The sequence below is a fragment of the Gigantopelta aegis genome, chromosome 6 (genome assembly GCF_016097555.1).
Source record: "Gigantopelta aegis isolate Gae_Host chromosome 6, Gae_host_genome, whole genome shotgun sequence".
Classification (NCBI taxonomy): domain Eukaryota; kingdom Metazoa; phylum Mollusca; class Gastropoda; order Neomphalida; family Peltospiridae; genus Gigantopelta; species Gigantopelta aegis.
The window spans coordinates 66,609,104-66,629,875 of record NC_054704.1 but is presented as its reverse complement, the minus strand read 5'-3'; the positions used below and the strand labels follow the sequence as shown (position 1 = coordinate 66,629,875).

The 20,772-nt window shown below is 35.5% G+C and overlaps 1 protein-coding gene across 2 annotated transcripts; it reads right to left on the bottom strand.

Annotated features, from left to right (window-relative positions):
- Positions 1–674: 674 nt before the first annotated feature.
- On the bottom strand, positions 675–20,748 carry LOC121375795 (pirin-like). 2 transcript variants are annotated; one of them, XM_041503446.1, is made up of 9 exons: positions 20,664–20,748; positions 20,042–20,139; positions 16,541–16,633; positions 13,990–14,070; positions 11,947–12,153; positions 11,366–11,495; positions 10,222–10,307; positions 5,940–6,006; positions 675–3,024 (listed from the first exon to the last, which is right to left on the bottom strand). In XM_041503446.1, the coding sequence occupies exons 2-9, from the start codon at positions 20,129–20,131 to the stop codon at positions 2,903–2,905; spliced, it is 876 nt and encodes a 291-aa protein (XP_041359380.1). In that variant the 5' UTR covers positions 20,132–20,139; positions 20,664–20,748; the 3' UTR covers positions 675–2,902. The 2 variants fall into 2 exon arrangements, with proteins under 2 accessions (XP_041359380.1, XP_041359379.1); XM_041503445.1 differs by having other exon boundaries at positions 20,588–20,737.
- Positions 20,749–20,772: the final 24 nt, after the last annotated feature.

Here is a 20,772-nt window from a genome sequence, read left to right as displayed (position 1 = left end):
ACATAATCCATTTGTGATTATAAAAGTTAACATCATTCAGTAATAATGTGTACACCAATAAGTTGGACTGTTTTCCAGTAATTAGTCGATAACAGAAAATGATCATTCTTATTTTTATGGTAATACATACCGGGTAACGTCCAAGTTCTCCATATAATATATACAATGGTGTAGATTTTCTTACAGGTAAATAACAATTTTATAAACTGGTTACATAATTTTTCAGTTAATGACAAATTTTCAAAACCCCATATTTCGCTGCCATATAATAGGACTGGTAAAACCATGCAGTCAAATAATTTTAGTTGGCACTGGATAGAAATACACACCCACCCAACAGAAAAGAAATCTGAGAAATAACCATTATGTCTTTATTCAATATATTAACCCATTTTATGATATCCTCTCCAAAATTAAGAAAGGAGAGTTTTCTTAATGGAACTCCAAGAAACAGAATCAAAGACTTTTTCAAAATCAACTAATAAAAGGAGTGCCAGAATATTATTTTCGCTAGTGTACTGCATCAAATCATATAATAATCCAGTATTTTCTGCAATACACCTACCTGATAGAAAACACTTTTGGGTTTTCATGAATTACTATATCTAAAGATTTTTTAAATTCTATTTGCTATATATCAAAATACGATGTTGTATGTTGTGTTGAGTAGTGAATTTTTTTTTTAATTCACGAGGTTTATTTCCATGAGGCAAAATAGTAATAATGCCTTGTTTTTGAGTTATTGAAAGTTCACCTATTTTTTAATACTAGTAATTAATACTTTTAATTAAAAAAATTCCTAAATCTTTCCAATTTTTTTTTTTAAATTCTGAAGTGAATCTATCGGGTCCCGGAGATTTATTATTTTTCATATTTTTAAATACTAACATTATATTAGTTTGTTTGGTGTTAATAGTTATATGTTCTATTGATTCTGTTTCTTTATCTTTATTTACTTTAGGAATATTCATATTTTTAGAAACATCTTCTAATTCAATTTCTATTAAGTTCTCATCTTGTGATTTATATAATTTTGAATAGTAATCTCTAGCTTCCTGTAGTATTTGCTTTTAATCATTAATAATGTTATCAGTTTCTGTGATGAGTTTGGTTATTGTTTTGTTTACATTGTTTCTTTTTTCTAGATTTAAAAAATATTTAGATGTTTTTTCTCCATCTTCTGTCCATCTAGCTCTACTCCTTAAAATTAGTCCCTTCATATATTCACTTCGAATCATATCTTCTTGTTTTTTCTTTTCTTCTAGCAATTAATACTGTTTTCTAATTCTTTTCTTTTGTCTTCCTTTTCTTTTTTAAGTTTTGAACTAAACTGGATTGTCATTCCTCTAATTTCTAACAAAAGCATTTTAAAAACGTGATCATTTATCATCAGACATAGATTCGGGGTCTGCATTTAGAAGATAGTTTCTGTCTAATGGAAGAGCAGCGTACTGCTCAATTACGCTAGAGATCAGACACTTTACATTTTTTACGTACTGTTCATTGTATAACCCCTGCAATTAAGAAAATATCCACGGCAAAAAAAACATGCCATTGAAAAAACCCTGAATATAGTTTAAGGTAAAAATGTGCCATGGAGAATTAAAAACTCCATGGCAATCTCCACAACATTGCCGATTGCAGTGGGCAATTGCAACGGTTGTATAACAATGAGTTATTAAATGTTCAGAATCAGTTTTATATCCACGAATTATATATATATTTTTTCAATACAAGATGATACGGTAGTTCCACAGATATATATAAAATTTTTTTTAATAAAGTCTAGCCTTTTTTAGAGGAGATTGTCATCCGTGGCAACCTCAGCGCTGCTGCATACTGCGACCAGGTGCTGGCCCAGGAACTTGTGCCTTTCATGGCAGCTCATGGTCCAGGCCTGATCTTTCAGCATGACAACGTCAGACCCCACACGGCCATCTTGATACGGGGATCAATGTCATGGATTGGCCTTCAAGGTCGCCTGACCTGAATCCCATTGAGCACGTCTGGGATGTGCTGGGAAGACCCCTGTCCACTCTCAGGAACCCTCTTGAATTAATACTAAAAGGATTCACAAAGCATTCATATCCCCACTGCGCTCTAATATAGGCTTTTTGATTTTCCTGAAAATGAGTGTCTTGTAAACAGTAGATAGAAAAGTCTAATTTCCTAAGGTAGTTAAAAACATCTCTACCATTACCAGCATTCCCAAGTCAAAGACAGTTCATTCATAATATTTTAAGTGCCATAATTTATGCTATTAAAGACTTGGATAAATATAATCACAAATATTCCAGTATTAATAGTTCAGGTACCACAGAACATCTTTGGTGTGTTGGTAAAAAAATATTAAAACATATAAAAGACAACATTTACACTGAAGGAAACAAAGTAAACTGATTGAGTGTATTCTACAAAATATGATGAAAATTGTCCATGTCATATTATTCTCAAGTATTAGCATAAACATAGTTATAGAGAGATAAACAAATATATCACACTTATGTGCATACTAAACACAAAATCACAATGGTGAAAATGGGGAAACAGATTACCGTACAACATATTCCGCATATTACTACATATTCCGCATATTACTACATATTCCGCATATTACTATATATTCTGTATATTACTACACTGGCCTCTCCCAGTACCTGGATAAACAAAAACAAAACAAAAAACTAATTAAAAAAAAAAGTAGTATGGGTAGGGCTGTCTTTGTTTTACAGACTTGTGTGCGACCAAAATCCCCCCCAAAAAAACCCCACCAATATAGGCAAAGTTGATACACTAATCGTGATATGAGAGAAGACTTCTCTATTTAATGTCTGTCATGTACATGTATTAAGCTTTGTCAACTGTTGATTGCCTAATGCAACATGGCCACATGTAGATCTATTTATGATTTACTTTTGACATAATCGGACGACCACGTTTTAGCATTTTCGAATCCATTCTTTCCAGATTTATAGTCTTGGAAAGCTGCTGTGATCTCCTCCTCGCTGTTCATCACAAACGGACCTGAAAATAAAAGTTTAAAGTTTGTTTTGTTTGACGACACCACTAGAGCACATTGATTAATTAATCATCGGCTATTGGATGTCAAACATTTGATAATTCTGACATGTAGTCATCAGAGGAAACCCACTACATTTTTCAATTAGCAGCAAGGGATCTTTTATATGCACATTCCCACAGACAAGAAAACACATACTAAAGCCTTTGACCAGTTGTGGTGCACTGGTTGGAACGAGAAGAAACCCAATCAGTTCAATGGATCCAATGAGGTGATTTGATCCTGCGACACTAGTGCCTCAGGCGAGCACTCAACCGACTGAGCCAAATCCCACTCTGAAAATGTAAACACTCATAATAAATAATAACATACATATATGTAGTATGTCAGTTAGAGCTCATCTACACTGGGTAGGTGTTTTCTTCAAGCATGGCATGTGTTATACAAAAATATATTTTGTAGAGGCTTGTAAATTATTGTATTTTGTGTGTGGAGGATAATAAAAGGATTGTACTGAGTTTGCTGTAGTTAAAATGTGGAGACTTTTTAACGACTGTAATTGCATATTAAATACATTTTTCTGCATACAATATTAGTGGCTGTATATTAAATGTGTTATAGATCGTCTTAGAGTTTGTACTAGGTCAAATTTCAGTTTATTTCCTAATTATATGTACATTTTTTCGTAGGTAAGAAATTATTGAGAAACCAGATCCAGTTTGGGCTAGTTAGAAATATTAGGATGATCAGAAACACATTGAATATACAGACACTGATATTCTAAACAAGAAACTATATTTAATATGTAACAGACTACTAGTCATTACACAATTTCATTAGTAGGGAGGCAAGATTTAGCTCAGTCGGTTGAGTGCTCGCTTGAGGTGCTTGCGCCACAGGATCCAACCACCTCGGTGGATCCATTCAGCTGATTATTTTTTTCTCTCGTTCCAACCAGTGCACCACAACTGGACAAAGGCCGTGGTATGTGCTTTCTTGTCTGTGGGAAAGTGCATATAAAAGATCCCTTGCTACATTGGGGAAAATGTGGCGGGTTTTCCTCTGATGACTATGAAGCACATCGGTGGATCCATTTAGCTGATATTTTTTTTCTCTCATTCCAACCAGTGCACCAAAACTGATCAAAGGCCGTGGTATGTGCTTTCCAGTCTGTGAGAAAGCGTATATAAAAGATCCCTTGCTACATTAGGAAAAGTGTAACAGGGTTCCTCTGAGGACATGTCAAAATGACCAAATGTTTGACATCCAATAGCTGATGATTAATTAATCAATGTGTTCCAGAGGTGTCGTTAAACAAAACAAACTTTCATTAGTGGGATACAATATGAATACAAACTCAGGTCAGTCTCTTTACATGAAATACTTCTCAGTCCTACCGCTATGTCGTCGTGTCTTTACGTAAAATACTTCTCAGTCCTACCGCTATGTCGTCGTGTCTTTACATAAAAGACTTCTCAGTCCTACCGCTGTGTTGTCGTGTCTTTACATAAAATACTTCTCAGTCCTACCGCTACGTTGTCATGTCTTTAACAGACTGGTAGACAAAGAAAGAAAGAAATGTTTTATTTAACGACGCACTCAACACATTTTATTTACGGTTATAAGGCATCAGACATATGGTTAAGGACCACACGGATATTGAGAGAGGAAACCCACTGTTGAAACTTCATGGGCTACTCTTTTCGATTAGCAGCAAGGGATCTTTTATATGCACCATCCCACAGACAAAATAACACATACCACTACCTTTGATATACCAGTTGTGGTGCACTGGCTGGAGCGAGAATTAGCCCAGTGGGCCCACCAACACTTTACCACTGGGCTACATCCCGCCCCTCTTTACATGAAATACTTCTCAGTCCTACCCGCTATGTCATCATGTCTTTACGTAAAATACTTCTCAGTCCTACCCGCTATGTCGTCATGTCTTTACATGAAATACTTCTCAGTCCTACCCGCTATGTCGTCATGTCTTTACGTAAAATACTTCTCAGTCCTACCCGCTATGTCGTCATGTCTTTACCTGAAATACTTCTCAGTCCTACCCGCTATGTCGTCATGTCTTTACGTGAAATACTTCTCAGTCCTACCCGCTATGTCGTCATGTCTTTACGTGAAATACTTCTCAGTCCTACCCGCTATGTCATCATGTCTTTACGTAAAATACTTCTCAGTCCTACCCGCTATGTCGTCATGTCTTTACATGAAATACTTCTCAGTCCTACCCGCTATGTCGTCATGTCTTTAAGTAAAATACTTCTCAGTCCTACCACTATGTCGTCATGTCTTTACATGAAATACTTCTCAGTCCTACCCGCTATGTCGTCATGTCTTTACATGAAATACTTCTCAGTCCTACCCGCTATGTCGTCATGTCTTTACGTGAAATACTTCTCAGTCCTACCGCTATGTCGTCATGTCTTTACATGAAATACTTCTCAGTCCTACCCGCTATGTCGTCATGTCTTTACGTGAAATACTTCTCAGTCCTACCGCTATGTCGTCATGTCTTTACATGAAATACTTCTCAGTCCTACCCGCTATGTCGTCATGTCTTTACGTGAAATACTTCTCAGTCCTACCGCTATGTCGTCATGTCTTTACATGAAATACTTCTCAGTCCTACCCGCTATGTCGTCATGTCTTTACGTGAAATACTTCTCAGTCCTACCGCTATGTCGTCATGTCTTTACATAAAATACTTCTCAGTCCTACCCGCTATGTCGTCATGTCTTTACATGAAATACTTCTCAGTCCTACCCGCTATGTCGTCATGTCTTTACGTAAAATACTTCTCAGTCCTACCCGCTATGTCGTCATGTCTTTAACAGACCAGTATCAACTGCAAATGTTTAGAAAATAAAATGAGACAAAAAGCAATTAGCTATCCAAACCTCACCTTTTTGGATTACTGGCTCATTTAGTGGCTTTCCTCCAACCAACACAAACTGACACATTTCTGAACTCTGAAAAATAGTATATGTGAATAAAAAAAATTGACAGCTAACTCTCGAAACTGAAGTTAAAAAGAGATTTCAGTAAAGTGGCACCAATGCTAACCGTGTACCGCCAAGACACTATCACACCTTCAGCGAAAAATGGAGCAGGATGTAACTCGGTAGTAGAGCCTTCATTGGAGGTGTGATGGATCAGAGACTCGATCACCCACAATGGACTCATCCCCGTCCCCACGATCAGCACATCAAAGCAGGGCTAGCTCTGGCACTCAGCACACCAAGCAGGGCTGGCACTCAGCACACCAAGCAGGGCTGGCACTCAGCACACCAAGCAGGGCTAGCTCTGGCACTCAGCACACCAAAGCAGGGCTAGCTCTGGCACTCAGCACACCAAAGCAGGGCTAGCTCTGGCACTCAGCACACCAAGCAGGGCTAGCTCTGGCACTCAGCACACCAAAGCAGGGCTAGCTCTGGCACTCAGCACACCAAAGCAGGGCTAGCTCTGGCACTCAGCACACCAAAGCAGGGCTAGCTCTGGCACTCAGCACACCAAAGCAGGGCTAGCTCTGGCACTCGCCAAATTCGCCAGTTGCGAATTTTAGAAACAATTGGACAATTTTATTTTAATTTGGTGAATAAATTTCATATAATAGATGTTATTTTATTGCAAAATAACTGGGTTTTTGCTATTTTTGAAGTTTAAAATGTTGATTTGGCGAAAGTCACCCAGAACTAGCCCTTCCAAAATTTGTGGTACCATCTTGTCCATGGGAAAACACATAGAAGAGAACCTTGGTGGTGCAAACAAGTTTTCTCTCTTTTTCTTTTTCGACCAAAAGTCCGACTACATGAGATACCGAATAGCCATAGTTTAAAGTGTGCTCAGATGGCCTTAGACAAACATTCCTTTCTTTTTATTTCTGGTGAAAACCTACGTATGGCAAGGTGTGTGTGTGTCTGTGTTTATGCGTGTGTATGTGTGTGTGTGTGTGCATGAGATAAAATACTATTTTTATGTTCTTAGGAAGAGGGAAGACGTAAATGAACATGTTTTTGTCCTCATCTATGCCAATCTTCCCACACACATAAGATATATTTCCTATTTAATCATTAGTGTGTCATATCAGTAAAGGTAGTACTAAACCAAATAACTTCCGGCTGGGTCAAAGTTCGAGGTGCACCGAACTTTTCATAGAGAAGTGAACACCACAAGTCCTGTGATTGGTTATAAATGTGAGTGTGTTGGTTGTAAAAAATAATAGTTTCATCTGGGTAAAAAAAATTTGCAATTTTATTTCATCTAGTACCAATGTGTCAAGTAGCCTTGTGCTTGAAACATGTATGGGGTACCTGTAAAAAAAAGTACTCGAATTTTGTGCGAAACTAGGGTAGTCATAGACGCTACCCGTTATCTCAGAAACGAGCAGCTTGACCCCCATTTTTTTCTGATTCACTTTAAGTGTAAGGGGTGGTAGTATTTATATCCGTGGCGTTTATGTCGGTTGATACGTTGCAGGTAGGAGTTTTAGCCACATATGTTACTATTGTCGTCTATGGGATTTGATTTGGTAGTATACACCCTATAGCACATATTCAGTGCATAATAAAAAATATTATGATTTTGTCATTTTATTTAATTAAACTATACTGGTTGATTAATTAGCCATCACTCGATCATGCAAGTTCACAATGACCTTGACCTTGACAATAATCTCTGTACATGGCTCTGAATGGAGTTAGCACTGAAGAAAAGTTGGTTTTGGCCTATAATTCATACTGTAAAGATTTCAATAATTTCTTTTTACATGGTATTTGACTTGCCATATACAACTGCTCTTAAATATGGTATTATATATAGGCAACCTGAACTAAGATTGTAATAGCAATTTATTTTTATATTAAAAATATCATGTGCCAATAGTGGGTTAATGTCTTTAGTTTCCATTAACATTGTTAATTTTTTATGTATGAAATTCTGAAAACTCAAATTTGTAAAGAAGTTGATTTTTGTTGTCATTTTGACATATTTATAGGGTGCTAAGTTATATTTTAGACAAATTTGTAGTTTTATGCACAATTTAAAGTAAATTTGAAGAAAAACTTTACCAAAACAATAATTAAATTTGTTGTCACTATTGTGCCTTCTGTTCTTATTTGTACATAACAATAAGGTTGTTAAACATATACTTAGATCTCCAGATCATTTTTTTTTCTTCTTAATAATCACTTAGTTAGCTCTCATGAAAAGCATTTTGAGTTTATACTAGATTCAGAATCAATTTTTTCAGATTTGATTATCTGCCTTGGATTAAGTTGATAATTTATTTTACTGTTAAAGCTGTATTACCTAATGTTACTAGCTAAATAATATGCTGGATTACAGATTGTAGGAATACATCTAATGTACATATTGTATTCATCCGGATTAGAAAATAATGCAAGAAAATAGATGTTCGGGTAATTTTGTCATTTAAAAATAGTTTTTTTCAGTAATTAATCAAATATAAATGTGTTAAAGCTGCATGGTTATTCCAGATATCACAACTATTAAAACCTCCAACTACGGTAGGCTATAAATAAAATATAGTCAGGAATATTGGTGGCTGCCAATAGTTTTGATGGTTCATTATGAAAATCAGCATGGCCGATGGATTTGAAATTCCCACACCTGGTAACTTGAAGACACCCACACCCAGCATACAGGATTTCCTCCCAACACTAATGTTCAGGACATTAAGTCATTACTTCATACAGGTACAGTCATGTTTGTGTTTCCTTCCTCAGACAGTGTATTTTTTTAATACTGATATTTCTTTGATGTGCCTGTTAAGGTCTTCATAATCCAGGGGTCAATCAAGTGCATGTGTTTTAATGGAATTCTTTAAAGGGGTAGAGGTACTCTGACTATCTTTGTTGTCTCTACAAATATACCTGAGTACACACACCCAACTGAAAGTAAATATCTTCAGCAGTTTTATTTTAAAACATTTTGTTGTTTAATATGACATATTGCATTTGTACAAAACTATATGCAATATATATGCTTTTTGAGGTGTACATTATATTAGGTTGCACTGTAGAAACAACAGTTTCAGTGAGGTTGTCAGTTTATGTCAGAATACACCAGATCCTGGTTGTCATAAAGACACATAGCTGGACACTTTTTGAAAAATGTATGTTATCAGTATAGGTAGTACTAAACCAAATAACTTCCGGCTGGGTCAAAGTTCGAGGTGCACCGAACTTTTCATAGAGAAGTGAACACCACAAGTCCTGTGATTGGTTATAAATGTGAGTGTGTTGGTTGTAAAAAATAACAGTTTCATCTGGGTAAAAAAAATGTGCAATTTTATTTCATCTAGTACCAATGTGTCAAGTAGCCTTGTGCTTGAAACATGTATGGGGTACCTGTAAAAAAAAGTACTCGAATTTTGTGCGAAACTAGGGTAGTCATAGACGCTACCCGTTATCTCAGAAACGAGCAGCTTGACCCCCATTTTTTTCTGATTCACTTTAAGTGTAAGGGGTGGTAGTATTTATATCCGTGGCGTTTATGTCGGTTGATACGTTGCAGGTAGGAGTTTTAGCCACATATGTTACTATTGTCGTCTATGGGATTTGATTTGGTAGTATACACCCTAAATGGCTGTAGTGACAAAACAATTTAAAGGGACATGCCCTACTTTCAACCCATAAAAAATAACACTAAGTTTAGTTAATCTACAAACCTGAAACATATTTGGATAAAGTTACAGTTGAGTGAAACATGAGTCTGTGACTTTGAAAATGGTGAAATATCCTCTAAAAACAGACTAAAACTCGACTCCGTAACTGTTTCTTCACAGACGCATGCGCGTTTTTAAAAATATGAGAAATGTATTTTGGGATATTAAAACCATCAGGATGACCAAAAAACACTTCGAATGTACGGAAATTGATAATCTAAACCATAAAATCTAAGTAAAGTATGATTTCAGTTGTCAAAAACGGCTGTAATAGTCTAACATATATATACCTTAGTGTTTAAAAACTAGGATATGTCCCTTTAACATGGCTCACTAATATGTACAAAAATCAAAACTCGGTGAGTTTTGTTTTGCATTCCTAAATTTGAAAGAAAGATTAGCTTAAAACAAAATCAAATTTAATATTTCAAAATACATATGTATATGATTCTAATAGATATTGAGTCTCAGATTTATGAGTAGTAAAAGAAAACATTACCTGGTTTTTTGCCTGCAGGTTTTCTTCTTCTGAACTCAGTACCAAAGTGTGGTGAGCTTTTCCTTCAATCGGGTTGTCTGGAGGTCCTACAAGTCGGTTAAACAATTTGCTGGGTCATAGATAACCGGGACATTTGGTGGGAAGGGGTGTAGGGTCTCCACGAGTTCAAAATATTGTATTCGAGTACTCGAGGGTCAAACTCGACCCGGGTCTGAGTACCCGACACGTACACTAGATGATAATGTGACTAAGGAATAAAGTAAAATAGCACTATGCACCTTGATTCCAGCACTGAACATGGATGCCAAATAATGCCATTGTATTGCATTCCTCACATTCAATTTTTTTTTTCCTCCATGTCTCAAAGCCCCATAATGTAACCCGCGGAAAGTATATGGCTAAATGACGTAAAACAAATTAATTAAATGAGAGTGATGTTTATTGCACGGGTACTCAAGTCCTGTGAACAAACTCGAGTCTTACTAGACTCTGCCCATGCCCAAGTACTCGAGTACTCGTGGATACCCTAGAGGGGTGCTGCTATCATGATATCAACAACTAACAACTAGTGATTTCCCTAGAAATTAGGCAAGGCATGGTAGATCCAACACTTTTGGGGCATTTTCGCCATTTTTCGGGGCACTTGTTTTTCATTAAAAATAAAAAAAAAATTTTTTAAATAAACATTAATGTAATTTATGTGCTAGCTTTAATAAATGAATGGCAAAAGATATAAAAGGCATATTTTATTAATTAATAATACCTTTTTGGGTGTTTTATAAAGGCAATTTTAGAATTAATTACTGAAAAAGGCTTGTTTAATCTCAGGGCAGCATGGCGCTGATTGAGGCATGATGGTGCTAGACTATTGAGGCATGGTGCTGCACCTTTCTAAAACAAGCTAAGGAAAACACTAACAACATTTATTTCAATTTGAACAACCTCATGATCCACCGTTAGAATTCATAAATATATACTAGTATATATTTGTATCTTATTAAAATGTAATACATCTTAATTTTTTAAATCTATATTATTTCTTTTTGTGGTAAATAGCTACATATAAAGATGATAACACCTGTCTTTATAAACTTGACATTTACATGAAATTTAGGTTTTAGTGCTGAGCACGTGGTGATCTTACCAAACATTGCGGTTCCGGTGATGACGTAAACAAATGCTGTCCATCCAGATGGAACTGCTTGATTTAGAGTGGCTCCTGGCTCCAGCTTAACGTCCAGATACATTGTCGGTGTTCGTGTATAAATAGGCGACTGAAAACATACATTATTATCAGCTTATATCCATTTAGGTTTGCTTGTTAATGTCATTAACCATTACTTATAAATATACATCAAACTGACAATGTATCACTGGTCTGTATACTGAACTTTTCATTGAGAGTGCGTACCGGTAAGTCCAGAAAATGAGAATCTATCCCAAAGTGTTGACCTACTAAGGTAAATTACCTCAATGTATGGATAATAACGACTAATTATGAAAAGATATCTAAAAGAAATGTTAACGTATTTACTTTTAAAAATGTGTAACAATTATACATTATAGATATACCTTTGACACCAACTTCTTTGTTTTGTTCATTTAGGAGTGTCACTAACCTCTCATCCATTCGCTTGTTCATTTATTAATTCCTTCATTTGTTAATCGTCAATTCTCCCATTCATTTTTTTCTAATTAATTCTATTCAGTCAATGTAATATAAACCTTGATTCCATATGATTCTCCGGCTATAACTTTTGCAGTGACTCCATCTTTTGTGACTTTAGGTATATCCTTGTCCAACAATTCTTGATATGTTGGCGTCACCATTTTGTTTTTGGCAGAAAGGTTGACCCACAACTGTAGTCCGTAACACTCTTCGTTACCTTTCGGCACTTCACAGTGAACAATGCCCCGCCCAGCCGTCATCCACTACATACAAATGAGAACATGAACAATTATTCATTGGTATATACAATTACGAATGTTGACACTTTCAACAGTGTAACAAATAAAAGTATCAAAATTAATTCACATTATTTAATTTACACACCTCAGAGCATTAATTGAATATACATAGGTTGTAATTGTTCTAGTACTTTATTTGCATATGCATTTTTCTTACATATGTATACGAACTATATACATGCGGTTATTTCATGAAATTATTACACCAAGTTAAAATCAAATGTTCCAGTTGTTTTTATAATTTGTAATTGGTGAATTTGATGAGTGGCAGAGCTACCCTTGGAGACTCAGGACGCAACCCTGTGGTACAGCACTCGCTTTATGCGTGGTCGGTTTGGGATCGATCCCCATCGGTGGGCTATTTCTCGTTCTAGCCAGTGCACCACAACTGATATATCAACGGCTGTGATAAGTGCTATCCTGTCTGTGGGATGGTGCATATAAAAGATCCCTTGTTACTAATGAAAAAAAGTAGTGGGTTTCCTCTCTATGACTGTGTCAAAATGACCATATGTTTTACATCCGATAGCCGATGATTAATAAATCAATGTGCTCTAGTGGTGTCTTTAACCAAAAAAAAAGAAACCAAAAAAAAGAGCTAGCCTTGAAATTTAGAACTCCGTGGAATTTAATCACAAATTATTAAAAGGATACAAAAATAATTTGTGATGTAATATTTAAAATTAAGATTAATATTTTAAAAAAACACCCAAAACAAAAACAACAAACAAACAAAAACACTACCATTAAATTTTAAATAATAATAATAACAATAATACATTTTCAATAAATAAAGTAATAAAGTGACTGATCTGTGGCATGCTGTTGTAAATTGGATTTTAAACAAAAAAGGAATTTGAATAAAATTAAATAAAACAATTATTTTATTTGGACAAATTGGCAATACAAAAGACATATTTATAAACTTGCTGTTAATAAATATTAAATTATATATATACAAGACAAAAATGGATTTTTTTAATATATATAATAGCTGCTCAAAATGTTTTGCAAAATAAATACGAAATAGAAAAATATATTCTTTTTAAAAACTGTAGATATGAAGAGTGTTTATAATACAATCTGGGCACTATGGAAATGAATTTTAAATCAAGAAAGTAATTTAATAGAAGAAAATACAAACAATTATCAAACGAGCGTTTGACGTAAATTTTGACATTATTACTTATCACTATAATTACTACTACAGCTTTTCTTTTTAACAGTCCTTCTTTCTAAACTTATATTTATTTTATATCCCCATTACATCAACCAGCCTATTTAAATATATTCCTATTAACTAGCCATTTATAATGTGTTATTAATATTACTATCTACATGTACATATGCATTAGTATTAAATATATCATCATCTAAATTATTTGTATTACTACTATTACTATAATCAGCATAATGCCACAATGTGTATGTACTCCTAGTATTTAGCGTGTATAATTTAATTCATCTTCTGTGAGGTGATGAATCAAGGCACCCCAACCCTGGCATCGTCAAAATGAGCTGGGGACAATAAAATATTTTAAAAAATAATAATAATAAAATAAAAAATAGTAATAATACATTTTAAATTTTTAAACATGCATCAAGATGAACATTAAAAATTCAACCACAAACAATGTTGTTTTTTTTATCTAGGACTTATAGTTAGTGAAAAATATGTACCTAATAGCGAATATTTAAAGAAGCTACATGCAAAAGTTAACACTGTTATCATCAAAAAATGTACTGCCGCTATTTTGCATTTTTATTTCAATAAGGATAGACAAAACAGGTACCACTTACCTGTAGGTCGCCAGCACCAATGACACCTTTGTGTCCACAGAAATCTTCGTGAGACATGGCGCCACGCATCATGTAGGTTACCTTAAAATGGAAAGAACCATGAATGAATGAATGAATAAATGAATACATGGATGGATGGATGGATGGATGGATGGATGAGATATGGCGCCACGCATCATGTAGGTTACCTTAAAATGGAAAGAACCATGAATGAATGAATGAATGAATAAATGAATACATGGATGGATGGATGGATGGATGGATGGATGAGATATGGCGCCACGCATCATGTAGGTTACCTTAAAATGGAAAGAACCATGAATGAATGAATGAATGAATAAATGAATACATGGATCGATGGATGGATGGATGGATGAGATATGGCATCACGCATCACATAGGTTACCTTAAAATAGAAAGAACCATGAATGAATGAATGAATGAATACATGGATGGATGGATGGATGAGATATGGCGCCACGCATCATGTAGGTTACCTTAAAATGGAAAGAACCATGAATGAATGAATGAATGAATAAATGAATACATGGATCGATGGATGGATGGATGGATGAGATATGGCACCACGCATCACATAGGTTACCTTAAAATGGAAAGAACCATGAATGAATGAATGAATGGATGGATGGATGGATGGATGGATGTTTAACGACACCCAAGCACAAAAAAATACATTGGTTACTGGGTATTAAACTAAGGTACCGGTAAATACAAAAATTAAGTGATGAACAACATCAATATAAAAATTCAAGAGAAATTAAAACAGTATACAGTGCATAAAATTTGGCACGCACGATTTTGTCGTTCATCTGTCGATTATACAAAACCAATATCAACATAAACAATGGATATTTCGTGCAATAGCTGTAATCGTTCATCAGAAAATCTAAAAAGACGTGTTGGCTAATTTTATCAGTTTGTGGAAGAAAATAATATTGCCAGTGTGAGAAAGATACAATTTATCTGTTTGAAATCAGCATCGCAGTTGATACAAAGTTGGTACTGTAGTGATACAAAGTCAGCGCTATACCATTAAGATCCGAGAAATCCCTGTCTATCATCGTTTCATTCAGACTATTGTTTGGCGCCAACAAGTACTCCTCTGTAAAAGAACCGATGGGGTAGTGTGCTAAAATGTAAATGTCAGCTTTCAAGTTGGTCCTAGCATAATTTTTTTGTTGTTGTATATATACAATAGGAAATTTGATGGAGAAAAGCTATGAAAATCATTCATATTAGATTCTCATTTGATTAACATTTTTATTTGTATCTGAACGACTGAAGAAAATCATTTGTGTAAACACTAAAACCACACAAACGACAAATCGGTTGTCTGAAAAATTAAAATTTTATTGCCCTGGTATAAACAATTTAAAAAAACAAACAAATATTACAAATAGGTCAAATAAAAATTTATAATAAAATTCAGTATCATGAAAACATTTAACAAAAGTTCAGGATGGCATCAACATGATTCCTGGAAACAACCAGTGACCAGTCTGCATTAAGACAGACGACATACACCTTTATACCAATTATTTTCAGATGTACAACGATATAAAGGTAAATATATTTTAAAATGAAACAAAGAGGTTAAATATTTGCATGTGCATGAGCAACTTTACACAAGAAGCAAATTAGTATGGAGTCGGGAAGTTGAATGTGTACATGTAAATGTATTTTTGCATTTGTGTAAATTTACTGAATATTAAACAATTTCCAATTTCTCCCACAATTTCAATCTGTTTCGATCCCTCTCTGTCAGTTTCCTCAAACCATCCTGTCCACACCATCACATACCTGACTCAACTTCTTCCATGGGTGCAGTCTCTGTGTACTTCTCTGCACCCACCTTGGATCTTCGTCCTCTGCCGGTAATAAATGAGGTCTGACACATGGCACTAACTAACGACCACTGGTAGTAGGTGGTTACAAGTGCCTCTTCACAATGCTAGAAGTAACTACTGAACACTTCCCGAAGTGGTCGCACTAAATCCACAGCTAAAGATGATGGGAAGTGGCATGTGTGTTGCACAGATAACCACAAGAGACAAATACCTGTCGCGGTTGGAGAGACGAGGACTGGGGTGTGAAGGTGGACAGCAAAACAAGTTAAAAGATGTGAGTTGCTAGATCGGGAAGAAATGAGATGGAATTCAAAGGACAAAAAGCAAAGGGGACAGTGGGATTAAAAATATATAATAATAATAATTAAAAACAATTGCTGTATATGAAAATACATGCGAACTCTTGTTCCGTGCATTTAATTGTAAAAGATTAGTTTAAAGTAGTATTTTATCCGAATGTTACTCATAACTGTTGATGACTGCAATAAATTCATGACATATATATCCAGCAAATGACCAGAAATATATAGCATCACAAACTTGATACCTAATACCATTGTGACCATGTCAAAACATCCTTTAGACTGCATTATACAGAGTTACAATTCTGAAGCATACAATGGGTTTTGTCACTGCGGTCCACTGTTTCAATGCACTGACACTGATTATGACGTGATACTCACCGTTTCAAAGCCTCTGTGTGGATGATCTGGAAATCCTGCGGGTGATTTCACCTTGAACTCGTCCAGTAGAAGAAAAGGATCAAGGTTTGTCAGCTGAAAATGATATACAGAATGCACTATGTCGTTGTTGTTTTTTTCAATTAAATGGCTCAGTCACTACAAAACAATTTGAACTAAAACAAGAGTACCGGTGAGGTACATGATAAGCCTGTTATTTGTATCACAGTGACCTAGTAATTGTATGTGATACACCACCATCCCAAGTTGTTTCTACATGCGAGGTTCGATGGTCCTGTATGCATCTGTATGCAAGATATGGTCCAGACAAGGATTTACTGTTATATGCAGTAGACCGTGAAAAGTAGGTCACAGTGATCTAGTAATAGTACGTGACACACCGCCATCCCAAGTTGTTCCTACATGTGAGGTTTGATGATCCTGTATGCATCTGTATGTAAGATATGGTCCGGACAAGGATTTACTGTTATGTGCAGTAGATCGTGAAAAGTAGGTCACAGTGACCTAGTAATAGTACGCGACACACCGCCATCCCAAGCTGTTCCTACGTGTGAGGTTTAATGGTTCTGTATGCATTAAGGTACGATTTGGACAAGAAAAAGTTAATAGACGGACGGACATACATGTACAACGCCATACTATAATACAACCCATCACAGACGACGGGCATATAAAAACTATACTGAAATATAATATATTAGCATGAAATAACTCAAAATGCATTTCTGAATATCTACGACCCTTCAGATCACTTCCATTTCATATCCTCAACTAACTAAGATTAATGTGCTCCTGAAAGGAAAGGACAATTAAGTCATTTTGCCTGGTATGCATATTCACCGATATATAATGCACATTATTGCTTAATATCAACAAGTATAATCATATAGTTAATTAATACAATGGTTAAATGTAACTAGCACAGCCATTTTGTACCATCCCAGTGAATACGCCCTCTGGCGAGCCGGTGGTTACGTAATACCTAACATGTCACATCAGGAATTAGTCTTAGAACTGAAGAAACAAAACATACCTGATTTTTGCGGATGCATCGCAATGTTCTGAAATAATATCCATCCCAGTAAGCCAGTAATAAGTATATATTATTTTTCAATACAAAATAAACCATCATTGTCAAAGTGTCGAAATAACTGTATTGTGTTTTGTCCCTACATTAACCCATGTACTGAAATAATAATCGGAGTGTTTTGTAAGTAGTTAATTGGTCTTTTCTCTCCGTGGCCTGTACCTGTGGTTCCTGATTGGCAGGTGTATATTTAGACAGTCCCCAGTCAATGTGTCTAGAAACACAAAAAATATGTGCACGTTTTATAAAGATCACAGGGTATTGTGGGGTAGCCGCGTGGCTACCTCATAAATGATAAATGATAATGGACATTACCAGCCATCCTGCTTTATTACTGTAAATAATTCTGTGAAACCCTTAATTAAGTTTCCCATCTAAAATAACAAAACTGACCAATTACGTAGTCCCAAAGAAAAGAAAATTATCACTTTTGTATCGTGAGTTTTTACTCCAAAGTACCCTACCAATAGGCCTAATAATATGCATTTTTTCTATGGATTTTTTTAAGAGAGAAAAATACTATAACCTTGTGCACTTTTTATGAGGTAATTTGGAATGGTTCATTGAAAAGGAATGGAGCTATCTGAGTAATTTTGACTTAATTTGCCAAATTGTAGCTCTTAAAAATTATTGGATTTATACACAGTGTTGCCAATCTTTATTGAATATGAACATGTGATGTGATGTTTCAATCCACCAATTGTGTTTATTTCCTTTGCACTCGAATGCAAAAGGAGATAGTACTTAAACCGCATAAAACATGTTGCATGTGGATTATTTTTTTTATTATAAAAGGCTCTGAGGATTGTGATTGCTCAGTCACTTGCTGACTTGTAGTTGTAGGGTGCCGATTAACATTGAAGGAATGACTAAGAGCAATAGGGATGATCCAGGCTGGACAAACACAGACTTACACAGGTCATCAAATGAATGTCTCTTGATCAGTTTGTCATTAGCAGACTATGGGAGCAACATAGAACAGGTAGAGTACAAGACAGACCATGAAATGGACATCCAGCTGCCACCAGCAGACGCCAAGACAGACTCCTTATCACCACCAGATGCCAAGACAGACTCCTTATCACCACCAGATGCCAAGACAGACTCCTTATCACCACCAGATGCCAAGACAGACTCCTTATCACTATAGCCTTCTGTAATCGGCATATCAATGCAACTCAGTTACAACAGCAACTCCAACAAGCAACAGGGATTTGAGTCTGCATACAAACAGTTCATAACTGCTTGCATGCTACTTTGTGATGTGCCCATAGACATACATTCCTTTAGCTTTAACTGCAAGACATTGTCAAACTCCTCTGGGATGGTATCAGCGTCATGTATGATGGACACACACTTGTTGGTCAAATATCAAGTTTAGTGACAAATCCAGGTTTAATCTGGACTTCAATGACAGTTGTGTAAGAGTTTGGCGTAGACTGGGTGATTGCTACCAAGAGGCTACTAGGGTACCTCATTATCAGTATTGAAGTGGGTCAGTAATGGTGTGGGGTGGCATCACCATGACACGCAGAACAGTTAGATCTCCATATTTGTCGAGAGAAGAGTTGCAGGTCTGTACTACACAGATGTAACATCATCAATCATCATGTTCTACCATTTGCTCATCGTCATGGCACAGGATTTGTGTTCCAGGATGACAGTGTCAGAGCTAAATGATAAATGATAATGGACATTACCAGCCATCCTGCTTTATTACTGTAAATAATTCTGTAAAACCCTTAATTAAGTAGAGTTTCCCATCTAAAATAACAAAACTGACCAATTACGTAGTCCCAAAGGAAAGAAAATTATCACTTTTGTATTGTGAGTTTTTACTCCAAAGTACCCTACCAATAGGCCTAATAATATGCATTTTTTCTTTGGATTTTTTAAAGAGAGAAAAATACTATAACCCCATTTCGTTCTATTAATGCAAAATGAAATATATTTAGTTAAATAGTTTATTATATTATCAAGTCATTTATGTTGTTTTACAAGTCAGGTTGATAAAATTGAAGCGTCTTGTCGTAAATGACTGCCTTTGTTTATGTACTTTGCATACTGAAGTTGGTCGGAGCTGACGTCACTTCTCCCCAAGCTAGAATTCCTGATGCACCGGAAACAAAAGAAAATGACTGCCCCCAATTAGCAGGAATAATCATGTTTTTTTTTATTAACTCTAAAATTACACGTTTTTCATTTCTTAAAGTGTTAGTATGTGTTAGTCATCCGGGTATGCATCTTTCCAACACATCAGGCTCATATTTGAGTTGACCCTTCCTTTAAAGATATCGCTATGCTCAGAACTTTTTTTTTTTAAAGTATTTTGTGCCCAAATTAGTGAGATTTAAAGCCCTGCACCACACCACCTCATCATCAACACCACCACTGACCTCTTGTCGCCCAACACTGCGACGAACACGTGCCCCGACTCCTTCGGTTTGCTCAACGCTCAAGACGATTTTCATGACACTTCGTGACATTTTGTGATCTTGAGTAACAGCCCAGTACAGCGATGATGTCACAAGAAAAAAGGAAAAAAAAAAGAAGCAGTTTGGTTTAGTTTAAAGGCATACTGTCACTGACCACAAACCTATTTAATGGTCTAACGAAGTATTACCTGTGCAAAAATAATTTGATTTGTCCTTAAATATACTTTATTCGACCATCTTTATAACCACCATACTCCATTTATTAATGATATTTTGTAAAAATAACTGAATTATGGCAATGGTCCATAATTCAAAAACTAAAATTGCCGAGAGTTGATATGGATTTCACTCCAACATGGTTCAGTTAAGATGATGCAATAGCTAAATTTGGTTTCTAACAAGTAATGTAATTTCTATGTATTATCCTCTTCTGTTTGTTTTTTGAAAAAAGGTCCTTAAATCTGTGACAGTATACCTTTAACGATACCACTACACCTGACTACTAACTAGAGCACATTGATTTATTAATCATCGATCGGCTATTGGATGTCAAACATTATAGTCATCAGAGAAAACACGCTACATTTTTTCTAATGCCTCTATTTTCTTTAAGATCCAGACAACCTTATGCGTTATTTACACGTTTCTGAATGTAGGGAATTCCCATGTTACTCATGTAAACATATACGTCC